Source organism: Halichoerus grypus, chromosome 13, assembly GCF_964656455.1.
Source record: "Halichoerus grypus chromosome 13, mHalGry1.hap1.1, whole genome shotgun sequence".
Lineage (NCBI taxonomy): Eukaryota > Metazoa > Chordata > Mammalia > Carnivora > Phocidae > Halichoerus > Halichoerus grypus.
In genome coordinates this window covers 46,318,100-46,334,035 of record NC_135724.1, presented here as the reverse complement: position 1 = coordinate 46,334,035, position 15,936 = coordinate 46,318,100, and the positions used below count along the sequence as shown (strand labels likewise).

The 15,936-nt window shown below is 40.5% G+C and overlaps 1 protein-coding gene across 8 annotated transcripts in view; it reads right to left on the bottom strand.

Annotated features, from left to right (window-relative positions):
• Positions 1 to 15,936, bottom strand: part of OSBPL1A (oxysterol binding protein like 1A) — a 220,197-nt gene that overhangs the window by 27,577 nt on the left and 176,684 nt on the right. For all 8 annotated transcript variants that reach the window (XM_078060491.1, XM_078060494.1, XM_078060493.1 and 5 more), the window contains one exon: positions 3,376 to 3,451. In XM_078060491.1, coding sequence (XP_077916617.1) covers positions 3,376 to 3,451 — 76 coding nt within the window. The remainder of the gene's footprint in view (positions 1 to 3,375; positions 3,452 to 15,936) is intronic.

Genomic DNA, 15,936 nt, shown 5'->3' with positions numbered 1-15,936 from the left:
TCATCCTGGTGCTGGCCCTGGTTCCAAAAGTCACTAAGTGTGAACACCCATGACCTAACCCCTGGGTGAGTCCCACTGAGAAATCCTAAAGGGATGGGAGAGAAGAGGAGGAAAAAAACAGGGGAAGCACAGGACAATGGGATTATGAGATTCAAGCCCTTCAACAAAAGGGCAATGGGAGTAAGAAAGGTTTCAAACCTCTAACCAGTATCAGTATTAATTCTGAGCTGAGAATCTGTTTTATAAAAGCTTCAATCACAGAGAGATTTAGAATTAAATATCAGTCATGTAAAGTATTCATTTCATGTAGTAAAATCCAACATTTGGTAACATAATCCTGTCCAAAACAGATTGGAAGAAAAAAGGAAGGATGTCATTAAGTTTTGCAAATATAAGTCTCCATATTCTTTTTAGAAAGAAGCAAAGCAAAATGTGTCCGTATGTGGAAGTGGAGGATGGGGTCAAAGCAAGCCTGGCTGGGGAAGGCGCTGCAGGGCATGGCAGTCCAGGACGGCAAATGTCTGGAGAAGATACTTTGACTTTCCTTCCTGATTAAGACAAATTATACCTAGACCATACCTGACAGATAAGCATCTCTCATGAGTTCATAAAAGTCAGGTATTTTGTTTTTTGTTTTAAAGATTTTTATTTTTACATAATCTCTACACCCAAAGTGGGGCTCGAACTCACAACCCAAGATATCAAGAGTTGCATGCTCCACCGACTGAGCCGGCCAGGCACCCCAAAACCATGTCCTGTAATAATGACACTATACCATAAAATTATATCATCATAAGAGGCATTCTTTTTTTAAAAAGTTGGGACTGGACCCTAGTTCAGTGCAGATGCTCATACTCTCTACTCTCATTTGGTATGCTCCTCAACTTGACAGAGACATCATGAACAGCTATGGTTTGATACCAAATATCCTCTGCTACTTTTAAGATTTATTATTATAAAATTGAGAAACTGGGAATGTGAAGCTCTGGGGAAGACTTGGCTGAAAGAAATGTACATGGCTTTTGTAACTGAGATTTACCCACAGAGAAAGGAATTCAAGTGTATGGATTAAGTGTAATAGAATCACAGAAATGCAATGCAGGATTTTAAAAAATTTCTTCGCTTTGAACTTCAGTGCAAAAAAGCTATAGATATTACATTTTTTAAGTTTTGGACTATTTTCTTTTGGAAGGTGGAAGGAGGCCGATGTTGGAGGAGTCAATACCAAAAATTACTTTTAAAAATTTATTCTAGCAATGATACTTGCATTTCTCTCTCAAGATATATTGTACTTTAAATCTCTATTGTTGGCCCACACTTAAACCTTTTGATTGTTTCTACTGCGTATGAGAGGGGGAGCCTATGACAGTGCCCAAAGAACAGTGCTTCCAAACACTAATTTCCTTTCAATCCACATTAATAAATGTTCCTCTAAGAATGGTTATCTTAAAAACTCAATAGAAAATCTTTATTTACAAATAGTTCTGCACCTAAAAAATAAAAGTAAAACCATTCTTCTAGAGAAATAGAGTATCTTTCAAAGTGTGACAGGTAGGATCCAACAGAACATTGTGTCCTGTCTCTTAAAAGAATGGTTATTCTCCATCTAGACAGAATGCTTGCCTTAGATATAAACTAGACAACCTCCGGTCACTAGCCTGAACAAATTCATGACCTCACCACTCAATCTGACACTTGTGAGAAAGGAGATGGTAGCAGACAGACTCAAGCTGGACAAATACAGAAAACTTATTTTCCATGATGTCCAAAAAGACTCAACCACATCTGACGTTTGCATACAAATTCTGCTGACCCAATAGTCTTTGACAGATGTGGTACCGATTCTATAGGGAGAGTTTCATTCCTTAGAGACTGTGTAATCAATACGGTGAGTTGGAATCAGCATTAATTTAACATAATGGGAAATATCATTTGTTATAATGATGAATATTCCTTTTGTGAAACTGGTTTTAATTTTAAACACACATATATGCCTATTTGCATATAAATCATAATGGTAAATATGTTTACTAAGGATTTGAGAAATACTTGACTCTGTAGAATACAAATAGTAATTTTTTGTCTGGAAAATTTCAGATCCAAAGACAGTAATATGTATAATTAACATCTTACTTGAGAATATATACATTTGGTTTGTCCTGATGATTCTTAATATAATCAAAATAGGATTAGAGGCAGGTGCTCTGATTCTCAAATGGGATTAACTGCTGCTAATAATATTGAGCATTATGCTAAACCAGGGACTTCCTAGACACTTTACGTAAGTTATGTTATTTATCTCTCAATATACCTATTAGGTACAAATTAGTCTCCTAACTTTACACAGGAGGAAACCCTATCCAGGGTGGCAAGGTAGCTTCCCTGGGATCTCACAGACAGGAAGCAGCAAGGCTGGGATAAATCCCATTATCTGGCTGTAGAGCTTAGCTGAATTACTCTCCACATAGTAGAATCAGAAAATAGTTGTTTAAAATGAATGTTTCTGGGATTAAATCGCTTCTTGGAAGTCACACTTGGAAAGTCTCAGATGAAATAACCCCATGCAGAGAACAGGGACATTAGAAAAACGCCAAAGTGGGCACATCACAAGTTGCAAGGATTTCAAGCACAGAACGAAAAGAAACTGACTATACTTCTTGGTGCAGGGAAAGTTCTTGGAGGACTCCCAGGATGCACATTAAATTACAAAATTACAAAAGGTAATGTCCAGGCAGATTCTTTAGCAGCTTAGGACTCACGTGTTTTAAACTTTTCATCATTCTAGTTGGTCAAAGGTCGTGCTGGAAGAATTAAGATAACTTTACTCAGAATTCTAGCCTAACTGATGTCAGGGTGGTGCTGTGGACTACTGTTTTAAAGAGAACCTAAGGATTTATGGAATAGTAAATTTTGCCATCTGCTGCCTCCCCCCAAATCAAATCTACCTGCACAGCTAAGGAGAGACACATTCTAAGTATCTAATACATCACACTTAAAACTCAAAGTACAAAACAACTAGCTCATACAAAGAAATGTACATGAAATTACTACCTTCTACACTTTGGTGAATCTGTGCTTTCTGAAAGAATTTCTGGGTAATTTTACAGGGAAATACAAATGTGGTATGACAGTAGGAAAAGAGCATTTTCTTATCCAATTTTTTTTAGAGTGAAAAGTCACATTAAAATCCTATTAAAGAGTGGTTCAAATTCTGTCAGGCAGACCTAAGACTTTTCCCAATTTCTGATTCTCACAAGTTTCCATAAACTTTGTCGTACATCACGTTTATGCCAACATGAAGATTCCCTTCCAAAGAATATACAGGGAAACGTATATCTGCTTAATGTTATATTATAAAAATGAGAGTTAATTTACCATTCCAATACATTTTCTCAGGATGCTCCAGATGCTGAAGTCATTTCTGGAAAACATAGGGGAAGGCAAGCTTGTTCTGAAAGAAGAAAAGAAAAACAAACAGTAAATTTTAACGCCACTGACACCAGGAAAGAAAAGCTATTGCCGTTAACTGACCACCACAGGCACAGGGGTATAGACACCATAAAAACGTTCTCGGCTGTGGACAGACAGGGTCCGTCTGGGGTTGCACCCCTGATCACCGCTATGCTGGTCCTTGAAAAGTGTCACAGCAGATCCCCTGGCCCTATGCCTTCGGTGTCATCTGATCCTAGTGATCCAGGTCCTTCCCGTCGGTGCCCAGCTGTCTGCGCCTCCTCAGAGGTCTGTGCGCCCTCTGTTCCTAGTGATCCAGGTCCTTCCCATCGGTGCCCAGCTGTCTGCACCTCCTCAGGTCTGTGTGCCCTCTAATCCTAGTGATCCAGGTCCTTCCCGTCGGTGCCCAGCTGTCTGCGCCTCCTCAGGTCTGTGCACCCTCTGATCCTAGTGATCCAGGTCCTTCCCGTCGGTGCCCAGCTGTCTGCACCTCCTCAGGTCTGTGCGCCCTCTGATCCTAGTGATCCAGGTCCTTCCCGTCGGTGCCCAGCTGTCTGCGCCTCCTCAGGTCTGTGCGCCCTCTGATCCTAGTGATCCAGGTCCTTCCCGTCGGTGCCCAGCTGTCTGCGCCTCCTCAGGTCTGTGTGCCCTCTGATCCTAGTGATCCAGGTCCTTCCCGTCGGTGCCCAGCTGTCTGCGCCTCCTCAGGTCTGTGCGCCCTCTGATCCTAGTGATCCAGGTCCTTCCCGTCGGTGCCCAGCTGTCTGCGCCTCCTCAGGTCTGTGCGCCCTCTGATCCTAGTGATCCAGGTCCTTCCCGTCGGTGCCCAGCTGTCTGCGCCTCCTCAGGTCTGTGTGCCCTCTGATCCTAGTGATCCAGGTCCTTCCCGTCGGTGCCCAGCTGTCTGCGCCTCCTCAGGTCTGTGCGCCCTCTGATCCTAGTGATCCAGGTCCTTCCCGTCGGTGCCCAGCTGTCTGTGCCTCCTCAGGTCTGTGCGCCCTCTGATCCTAGTGATCCAGGTCCTTCCCGTCGGTGCCCAGCTGTCTGCGCCTCCTCAGGTCTGTGCGCCCTCTGATCCTAGTGATCCAGGTCCTTCCCGTCGGTGCCCAGCTGTCTGCGCCTCCTCAGGTCTGTGCGCCCTCTGATCCTAGTGATCCAGGTCCTTCCCGTCGGTGCCCAGCTGTCTGCGCCTCCTCAGGTCTGTGTGCCCTCTGATCCTAGTGATCCAGGTCCTTCCCGTCGGTGCCCAGCTGTCTGCGCCTCCTCAGGTCTGTGTGCCCTCTGATCCTAGTGATCCAGGTCCTTCCCGTCGGTGCCCAGCTGTCTGCACCTCCTCAGGTCTGTGTGCCCTCTGTGTGCTGGCGCATCGAAGAGAACTCTGTCATTGGGTTCACGACACAGCTATCCTTATCTTGATCCTTCCTATATTATTTTACTCTAGCTGCTAAATAGTGTAAACAAAATGCCATCACAGGGCCTAGTGTAAGGTTTTTAAGAAACTAAATGGAAAAATGCAAATGAACTACAAAGCCAGAGCAAAATTTAGGCCTGGCATTATACATCAGTACTTCCCCAAAGACACGGACATTGAATAAAATTTGGTATCTACAGAAGGAGCATCTTCAAAGCCTCTGCAGGGGTTTGGAGGCAGCCAGAATGATGGTGGACGTCCGTGGCAAAGGGTCTGTGGCCTGGATAAGCAGCCCGTCAGGGGCTCAGGCATCCTGAAGCCAGGCCTGGCTGGCCAGAAACCGACCCCACTTGCACAAATCACAATCACAGCACTACCAGGGGGACCAGTGAGAGGAGCCCAGACCAACTTTCTGAAATGCTGTTAAGATAGTACATTCTTTTTGGTTATCTTAGGTTATGGCAAGGGATGTTGGCTTAGCAGCTGCCATTTAAAATATACCTATGCAACTAAAATACTAAAGAAAATAGTAAGCAAAATAATTATCTTCTAAAGAACTTTTACTCTATAAACTAATTAATTTGAGTTATAGAAGTTAATATGGTTTTCAAATAAATAATATTTTTTTAAATCCTCCATGGTAAATTCTTCTGATATCTTTTTCTTTTTTAGAAACACACACTGTTCATTTGGCAGATTTGTCATCTAACCAGTCTGCTGGATAAGTAGCCACAGATGGTATTTAAATCACATTCTCCACAATCCAGGACTATGAATCTCTGTGACATGAACAAGGGAACCGAGGGACAGACTCCCTGCCATTATCTACCATTTGCATGTACAATGCAGTTTGAGAGATGTGTACAGTTGACCCCTGAACAACATGTGTTTGAACTGCATCAGTCCACTCATATGTGGGTTTTTTATAAATACAGCACAGTACAGTAAATGTATTTTCTCTTCCTTATGATTTTCTAAATAACATTTGCTTTTTTAGCTCACTTTATTGTAAGATATTGTATAAAATACCTACGACACACAAAATACGTGTTAATTGATGGTTTACGTTATTGGTAAGGCTTCCAGTCAACAGTAAGCTGTTAGCAGTTAAGTTTTTGAGGGGTCAAAAATTACACATGGGTTTTCTACTCCCTGGGAGGTATACCGTTCAGGGGTCAACTATATTTTCTATCTTTTGTCTACAAAAAAGCCAGAAATGGAACAGATGCTAGAAGCTTGAGCCTGAAATAAGCTTTGCGAAGACGGAAAGAGGGGCTGTAATTCCTCCCAACCAACGCTTACATTGAGTGTACAGGTATGTATTACTATTTGGATTAAAGGCAAGAAGAATAAGAAATATTCTGGAAGCAAGAAGATAAAAGACATCCAAGGCTTTTTTTTTTTTTTTTTAATTTTCAATTTAGAAATCATTACAGGATTGCCAGCCAAGAATCCCACCTGGAAATATTCCACATTCATTTTTATCCACGTATCTCATGATGTTTTATGAAACTGTAGTAGTTACTCATTCATCTGGAGGCTGGATTATCTGCAACATTATCTACTCTAGAACACAACCAGAAAGCAGAGGTAAAAGGGATTGTGAAAGGTAATGGGCCATCACAGAGCCCAGGTATTTCTTGTGGAAGACACGCAGAAACGAACTCCTTCAGATCACACCGTGTGCAATAAGCTGATCAAAAGCAGCAAGAGAAACACTGGCCTTCAGGACCAGTATACAATGTGGAAGCTGTAGCACAGTACAAGACCTCGGGGTTGTTGACTGTAATCTGAGTCAACAGCACGATGAGGCTGCCAAAAAGGCAGGTGCAATCTCAGATTGCCAAAAGGAGAACAGCAGCTAGAACATTCCTAAGGACAACTCTGCAATGATCAGACCAGAGCCAGGATTCAGCTCCATGTGCCACTTTTAAAAGGAGCCTTGACACCTCCACTCAGGAAGAATTATCAGAAGGTAGGCAAAGGTGTCCAGAAAACATTTATAAGCAATGGATGAAGGCAATGTGCATTCCAGAAGAAACAAAAGAAACTGGAGGTCTGGGGAACAGTAGGCATGACAGAGGTCTTGGGGTATTAGAGGACAGGGCCAGGAGTAATAGCACCCACACACCCCTTCCCTCCCAACAAGAGCATTCCCTACGCACCTTTGCCTGCTTCGATATTCTTCGCAGCACTGATCAACCCATGACATACTACTGTAGGCTCTTGAGTATTAGCTACATCCCCCAGGATGGTATGTAAGTCCCCCAAGAACTCATGTTTCATCTGCTTATCCCTGTTGTCTAGGACAGTGCGAACACAAAGGAGGAGTTTAAGTAATTGCTGAATGAACTTTAGAATGTATAAGGCCTGTTAACGTGCATTAACTTTTTCATAAAGAATTTGGTTTAATCTGCGCTACTCAAGTGATTAAGACTAGAACCACTGGTAGAAGTTATAGGATGTTGATATAAAGGTCTTACAATTAATTCCAAAATTGATAAAGAAGACATTCTTATTAAGTGAAGGTTTCAAACAGAGGCTGAATCCCTTTCTGTCATGGCCCAGAAAGGCATTCCTGCACTAGGGGGGTAAGCTGATCTAGAATAGCTAGGCCAGGGATGTCACTAAACATCCTCTAGGGAACAAGCTGGATCCCCACACAAAGAATTATCCAGCTCTAAATATTAGTGGTGCTAAAGTTGAGAAACCTCCCACAGAAATATGAAGCTTCATATACAAGTTTAAATTTTGCAGGAGCTACATTAAAAAAGGAAAGAGAACAAGATAAATCCATTTTAATAATATATTTTATTTGGGAATGATGTCAGCATCATGGTGCTGTGAGTCATTCCTCTTCTCTCCCCTCTGATTTACAACTAATTGGACATACATACCCTGGGAGGGGGGAACCCCACAGCGCCTCTGCACAGCATAGCAGGGTGCCCGAGAAATCCACCATCTGTGTACCTAGAGCGGGTGGGCACAGGCAGGGGAGCTGGCAGCGGCGGCCCGCAGGGAGCCGGCACCACCTTTCCGGCAGAGGAGGGGGCGGGGTAAGGCAGCGGGTGGGGGTCGGCCTGGCAACGGGCGCTGCAGCTGGAGGAACCAGGCTCCCTGAGAAGAGACCCCAGTGGCTGGAGGAAGGGAAGGAAAGGGAAGTAGGCAAAGAGAACTGAAGGAAAGCATCTCCTGCTCTCTGCCGCAAGAGGCTGGCCCACAAACCTCTGGAACTCTTCCCACTTGAAGATCCCCCCACCTGGCCATGGGTATACCCAAAGCCCCAAGTGCTAAGTACATACCTCCCTCCCACTTTACCACCACTCTGCTTTTTTTCATGCTCCCAACCCTTAGCAGAAGGTCAGCTCTGGTAACAAAAATCAAAAAGTTGTGCTATAGCCCCATCTTCTGGAAAACAAAAGGAAAACCCCCATCTACCAGCCTGCTGAACTGTTAGAATCGAAGTAAACAAAGCCTTCAAATGTGGAGGAGGCACTTCTCATCCAACACCAAGAAAAATCACTGTAATGCAGTATCATAAAAAGATAATGACAATTCTCCAGCAATGGAACCCAAAGACATGGAATATTGCAGTCTAACTGATAATTTAAAATAGCAGTTATGATGAAATTCAATGAGCTATAAGAAAACTCCAAATGGCAATATGGTGATCACAGGAATAAAATTAATGAATAGAAGTGCTTTACCAGAGAGACTGAAATTCTAAAAAAGAAATAAATTGTGGAGCTGAAGAACTCAATAAATGAGATGAAAAATGCATCAGAATGTGCTGGAAACAGAGCAGATCATATGGAAGAGAGGATTAGCAAGCTTGAGGACAGAAATATAGAAATGATTCAGGTGGAACAGACGGAAGATTTTAAAAAAGTGAAGACACCCTATGAGAACTATCTGACTCCATCAGAAATGCCAACAAGAGAATAATGGGTATCTCAGAAGGAAAAAGAGGGAGAAGGGAACAGAGAATGCATTTAAATAATAGCTGAGACCTTCCCAAACCTGGGGAAGCAACTGGATACATAAGTCTACAAAGCTAACAGAACACCCTATTGTCTCAAGGCAAAAAGACCTTCTCCAAGACACATTATATTAAAATTGTCAAAAGTCAGTAATAGGGGTGCCTGGGTGGTTCAGTTGGTTAAGCATCTGCCTTTGGCTCGGGTCATGATCCCAAGATCCTTGGATCAAGCCCTGCATCAGGCTCCCCACTCCACAGGGAGCCTGCTTCTCCCTCTCCCTCTGCGTGCTCTCTCTTTCAAATCAATCAATCAATCAATCTTTTAAAAAAGTCAATAATAAAGAAGGAATTTTAAAGGCACCCAGGAAAAAATATACAGTAACCTACCAAGGTCCCCCAGTAGGCTATTAGCAGAGTTCTCAGCAGAAACTCTACAGGCCAGGAGAGAGAGGAATGACATATTGAAAATACTTAAAGATAACAACTGCCAGCCAAGAATACTCTACCTGGCAAAGCTATCTTTTAGATATGAAGGAGAAACCAAAGCTTTCCCTGACAAACAAAAGCTAAAAGAGTTCACCACCACTAGACCTGCCTTAACAGAAATGTTGGAGGGAACTCTTCAAGCGAAGAAACGAAAAGATGAAAGTACACAAAATTCAATCTGATTAACCAGGCAAGTAATAATACTGTAACTCTTTTTTTAGAATACTGTATTAAACTCCTATTAGAGCATAAAGGAAAAGAGCATTGAAAGTAACTACAGCTACTACAACTTGGTAACAAAGTCATAGCATAAAAAGAGATAATTTGTAACAACAAAGGATAAAACCTTTGTAGGGGAATGAAGACAGAGTGCTATCAGCAGGAAAAGGACTACTTTATCTATGAGATGTTTTATGTAAACCTCATGGTTACCACAAAGCAAAAATCTAGAGCAGAGACACAAAACATAAAAAAAGGGAGAGACTGAGCAAATCACCATGGAAAACCACAAACTTACAAAGGTAGAAATAGAAGGAAAAAGAAACAATGGAGAGATAAAATAACCAGAAGGCAAAGATAAAATGGCAGTAGTTAGTCCTTACATAACAACAATCACCCTAAATGTAAATGGACTGAACTCACCAATCAAAAGGAAGAGTAACTGGGTGGATTAAGAAAAACAAGAGCCATGCACCTGGGTGGCTCACTTGGTTGAGTGTCCACTCTTGGTTTCTGCTCAGGTCATGATCTTGGGCAATGAGATCAAGCCCCACACCAGGCTCTGCACTCCACACTGGGCTGGGGGGGGTGGGGGGGAGGTTTCTGAGATTCTCTCTCTCGCCCCTCCCTGCAACCTCCCCACCCACCGCTTGTGCACGTGTTCTCTAAAATAAATTAGTAAATCTTAAAACACACACACAAGAGCCAACTATGTGCTGCCTAATAGGAGCTCTAAAGAGACACATAGGCTCAGCATGAAAGAATGGATGATGACACTGCAAGCCAAAAAAGAAAAAAAAAGTTTGTAACTATACTTGTATCAGGCAACATAGATTTCAAGCCAAAAAGGGTACTAAGAGACAAAGAAGGTCATATAATGATAAAGGGGGGGGGTGTCAATATATCAAGAAGATAGGACAATCATAAATATATAGTCTGAACACCTCAGCACTGAACATCTATTAAGCAACTGATAATAGATCTTAAGCGGGGGGGGGGGGGGGGGGGCTGGGTGGCTCAGCTGGTTAAGCATCTGCCTTCAGCTCAGGTCATGATCTCAGGGTCCTGGGACTGAGCCCCGCGTCGGGCTTCCTGCTGGGCATGGAGAGGGCTTCTCCCTCCCGCTCTGCCCCTCACCCTGCTTGAGCGTCCTTGCTCGCTCGCTCTCTCTCTCGCATAAATAAGATCTTAAAAAAATAGATCTTAAGGAAGGAATTAAGAACAATACAGTAACCATAGAGGAAGTCAGTATCCAGTATTAGCAATGGGTAGATTATCCAAAGAACAACGAAATCACACTGCACCTTAGGACAGATGGGCTTAATAGACACATACAGAACATTCTGTCTAACAGTAGCAGAATACACATTCTTCTCAACTGCACATGGAACATTCTCCAGGACAGATCATGTGATAGGTCACAAATCTTAGCAAACTCAAGAAGACTGAAGTCACACCAATTATCTTCTCTGATCACAATGCATGAAATTAGTAATCAATAAGAGGAAGTGAGTAGATACTCAAATATGTGGAAACTAAACACTGTTCTAAACAACCAATGGGTCAAAAAAGAAACCAAAAGGGAAATAAAAAATTATCTCGAAACTAATGCAAATGAAAACACAATATATCAAGAATTGTGGGATGCAACAAAGCAGGTCTGAGAGGAAAATTAATAGCAATAAATGCATTATGTTAAGAAATTAGATCTCAAATAAACAACCTAACTTTACACCTCAAGGAACTAGAAAAAGAACAAATTAAGCCCAAAATAGAAGGAAGGAAATAATGAGGATCAAACTATAAATAAATAAAATAGCAGAAAAACAATAGAAAGGATAAATGAAACTAAGATCTGGTTCTTCAAAATTATAAACAAGATTGACAAAACTTTAGCTAGAGTAAGGAAAAAAAACCCCCAAAATTAGAAATGAAAAAAAGACATTACAACTGATACTATAGAATACACAGAATCACAAAAGACTACTATGAACAATTATATGCCAACAAACTATATAACCTAGAATAGATTTCCAGAACACATAATCTATCAAGACTGTGAATGAAAAAGAAATACAAAATCTGAACAGACCAATTAAGAAGGAAAGAGATTGAACCAGTAATTTAAAAACAAACAAACAAACAAACAAAAAAACACAAACTCCCAACACAGAAAACTCCAGGACCAGACAGTTTCACTGAAGAATCTACCAAACATTTAAACGAAAATTAGCACCAACCCTCCTCAAACTCTTAGGAAATATCAAGGAGGAAGGAACATTTCCAAACTCATTCTGCAAAGCTAGCATTACTATGATACTAAACCAGATAAGGACACCACAAGAAAACTATCAACCAATATCCCTGATGAGTACAGATGCAAAATATCTCAACAAAATATTAGCAAACAGAATTGAAGAACACATTAAAAGATTACACTCCATGACCAAGTGGGATTTATCCCTGGGATGTGAGTATAGTTCAACATACACAAATTAATAAATGTAAAACAAAGCATCAATAAAAATGAAAGATAAATATCACAGGACCATCTCAATAGATGCAGAAAAAGCATTTGACAAAATTCATCCTTTCATGATTAAAAACCCTTAACAGATTGGGTATGGAAGGAACACACCTCAACATAATAAAGGCATGTCTGACAAACTCACAGCTAACATTATACTCACTGAAAGGAAACTGAAAACGTTTCCTCTAAGATCAGGAATAAGGCAAGGATGCCTACCCTCACCACTCATATTTAATACAATACTGGAAGTCCTAGCTGGAGCAATTTAGGCAAGGCAAAAAAATAAAAGGCATCCACTACGATGGTGTGAAAGTGATATGCATTCAGTAGAAACCATACTTCAAATTTTGAATTCAGATCTTTTCCTGGGCTAACAACATGTATGATACTCTCTCATATGCCAGGCAGTGGGAGCTGCAGCCCCTAGTCAGCCACACGATCACAAGGGTAAATAACCAATACACTTAGAACCATTCTGCACCCATACAACCATTCTGTTTTTCCCTCGCAGTACAGTATTCAATAAATTACGGGAGATATTCAACACTTTATTATAAAACAGGCTTTGTATTAGAAGGTTTTGCCTAACTGTAGGCTAATGTAATATTCTGAGCATGGTTAAGGTAGGCTAGGCTAAGCTATGATGTTGGGTAGGTCAGGTATATTAAATGCATTTTCGACTTACGATATTTTCAACTTATGATGGGTTTATCGGGATGTAACCCCATTGTAAATTGAGGAAGATCAGTATAGAAAACCCCAAAGAATCAGTAAACACACACACCTGTTGGAATTAATCAACAATTTCAGTAAAGTGGCAAGATGCAAAAATCAACAGACAAATCAATTACATTACTTTACACTAATGCTGAAGCAACTGAAAAAGAAATAAAACCATCCTATTCACAGTAGCATCAAAAACAATACCTAAGAAACTTAACCAAGGATGTGAAAAATCCGTACAATGAAAACTACAAAACTTTGCTGAAAGAAGTCAAAGTCACAAACAAATGGCAAGACATCCATGTTCATGGATCAAAAGAATACTGTTAATATGCCCATACTACTCAAGGCAATCTACAGATTCCATGTAATCCCCATCAAAAAATCAAAGACATTTGGGGTGCCTGGGTGGCTCAGTCGTTGGGCATCTGCCTTCGGCTCAGGTCACGGTCCCGGGGTCCTGGGATCGAGCCCCACATCGGGCTCCCCGCTCCGCAGGAGGCCTGGTTCTCCCCCTCCCACTCTCCCTGCTTGTGTTCCCTCTCTCGCTGTGTCTCTCTGTCAAATAAATAAAATCTAAAAAAAAAAAAAAAAAAAAAATCAGACATTCTTCACAGAAACAGAAGAAACAATCCTAAACTTTGTGTAGGACCACAGAAGATCCTGGATGGTCAAAGCAATACTAAGAAAAAAAAAGCCAGAGATATCATGCTTCTGGGTTTCAAACTATATTATAAAGCCATAGTAATAAAAAACAGTATGGTACTGGCACAATAATAGACACACAGAACAATGGAACAGAACAGAAAGCCTGGGGCACCCGGGGTGCCTGGGTGGCTCAGTCAGTTAAGCATCTGCCTTCAGCTCAGGTCATGATCCCAGGGTCCTGGGATCGAGTTCCGCATCCCTCTCTCTCTGCCTGCCACTGCCCCTGCTTTTGCTCTGTCAAATAAATAAATAAAACCTTAAAAAAAAAGAACAGAAAGCCATGTGTGACAAACTCACAGCTAATATTAACATAGCTACCACAGCTAACATGTGTCTAAAAATGGACACATCGACCAATGGAACAGAATAGGAAGCCTACAATTAAACCCCAGCATACTGGTCAACTACTATTCAACAGGAAAGCCAAGAATAATCAATGGAGAAAGGACAGTCTCTTCAAAAAATGGTGCTAAGAAAAACTGGAGACATACATGCAGAACAGTGACACTGGACCCCAATATCACACCACTCACAAAAATTAACTAAGAAATGGATCAAAGACTTAAACATAAGACCTGGTACCATAACTCCTAGAAGAAAATATGGGGAAGCAGCTCATCAATATTGGTCTTGGCAATCATTTGAGGGGTGGGATGTCAAAAGCACAAACAAAAGAAAAAAACAACAACAAATGGGACTAATATCAAACTCAAAGATCTGCACAGCAAAAGAAACAACAAAATGAATAGACAACCTACAAAAGAAAAATTCTACAAATCATATATTAGATAAGGAGTTAATGTCCAAAATATATAAAGAACTCAGTCAACTTAGTAACAAAAAGAAATCTGATTAAAAAACAGGCAGAACTAAACAGACATTTCTCCAAATCAAAATGAGCAGACAAATGAAAAAAATGCTCAACATCACTAATCAGGGAAATGCAAATCAAAGCCACAACGAGCTATCACCTCACACCTGTTAGAATGGCTATCATCAAGAAAACAAAAGACAACAGGTGCTAGTGAGAATGTGGTGAAAAGGGAACCCTTATACATTATTGGTGGGAATGTAAATTGGTCCAACCACTATGGAAAACAATATGGAAGTTCCTCAAAAAATAAAAAATAGATCTACCATATGATCCAGCAATTCCACTTCTGGATATATCCCCAAAGGAAATGAAAACAGGATTTTGATAAGATACATGCACTCCCATGTTTAGTGCAGTTTTATTTACAAAAGCCAAGATGTAGAAACAACCCAAATGTCCATCAGTGGATGAATGGATAAAAAAGATGTGGTACATATACACAATGGAGGAAACTCAGTCACAAGAAAGGAAGATATTGCTAATTCACAATGCAGATGGACTTTGAGTAGATGATGCTAAGTAAGGTAAGTCAGAGAAAGACAAGTACTGTATGGTACCACTTATATACGGAATCTAAAAACACTAAACCTGTAACAAAGAGTAAAATGGTGGTTACTAGGGACTGGGGGGATAAAAGTGATGGTGTTTAAGGGTACAAACCTGCAGTGAGTAGTAAATAAGCTGTAGAGATCTAATGGACAGAATAATGAATATAGGCAATATTGTATTAAAAATATATTGTATTTAGCACAATATATCCAAAATATTTGCATGTCGACATGTAATGAACATAAAAAATTGAGGTACTTTACATTTATTCCCATCTTAAGTTTTTAAAATCCAATGTGTACTTTACACTTAGAGCATATCTCAATTTAGCTCAGTTTTCAACAGTTAAAGTGAAGTCTAACTTTACCAAAGCAGTAAAATGGCAGTTAATGAAAAAATATCTTAGCTTCATTTTTATAATTTAAACTTATATTAACTAAGATTAAGACTAAAAATTCCATGTCTCACTCACAGCAGCCCCATTTCAAGTGCTCAAAAACCATGAGTGGCTAGTGGCTTCTACTGGACACACTGGATTTCTGTGATTGCTTCTGAAAACATACGGATAGTACTGCTCTAAGCCTGGGGGAAGAACCAAAAATCACTCAAATACAGGAGTCTAAATCAATGAGAGATAGTCCACAATCTAATCATTAAGAAAATGCTAAATATTCTACAGTATTATTTAAAGAAGCAGAGGGAATCAAATTTTTTAATAATTAGGTAGCAGACTTAAAACTTTTTAAAGTTTTAAATATATACTGTAGAGATATATACTGTAAAGGATATTTTTCTATATTTAAAAATTTCACTACCCCCACCAGGACCAAAAAAAAAAAAAAAAATCCCTATTGATACTGGATGAAGGAGGTATTACTCCAAGCAGAAGTAAGAACAGAGGAGAGTAGCTATCAGAATTTTTAGGCTGAAACCATAGATCGATTATTCTCTTCCCTTGGAGTTTGTCTGAGAGTCATTATATCCTGAATTCTATGCTTCCTTTTTTT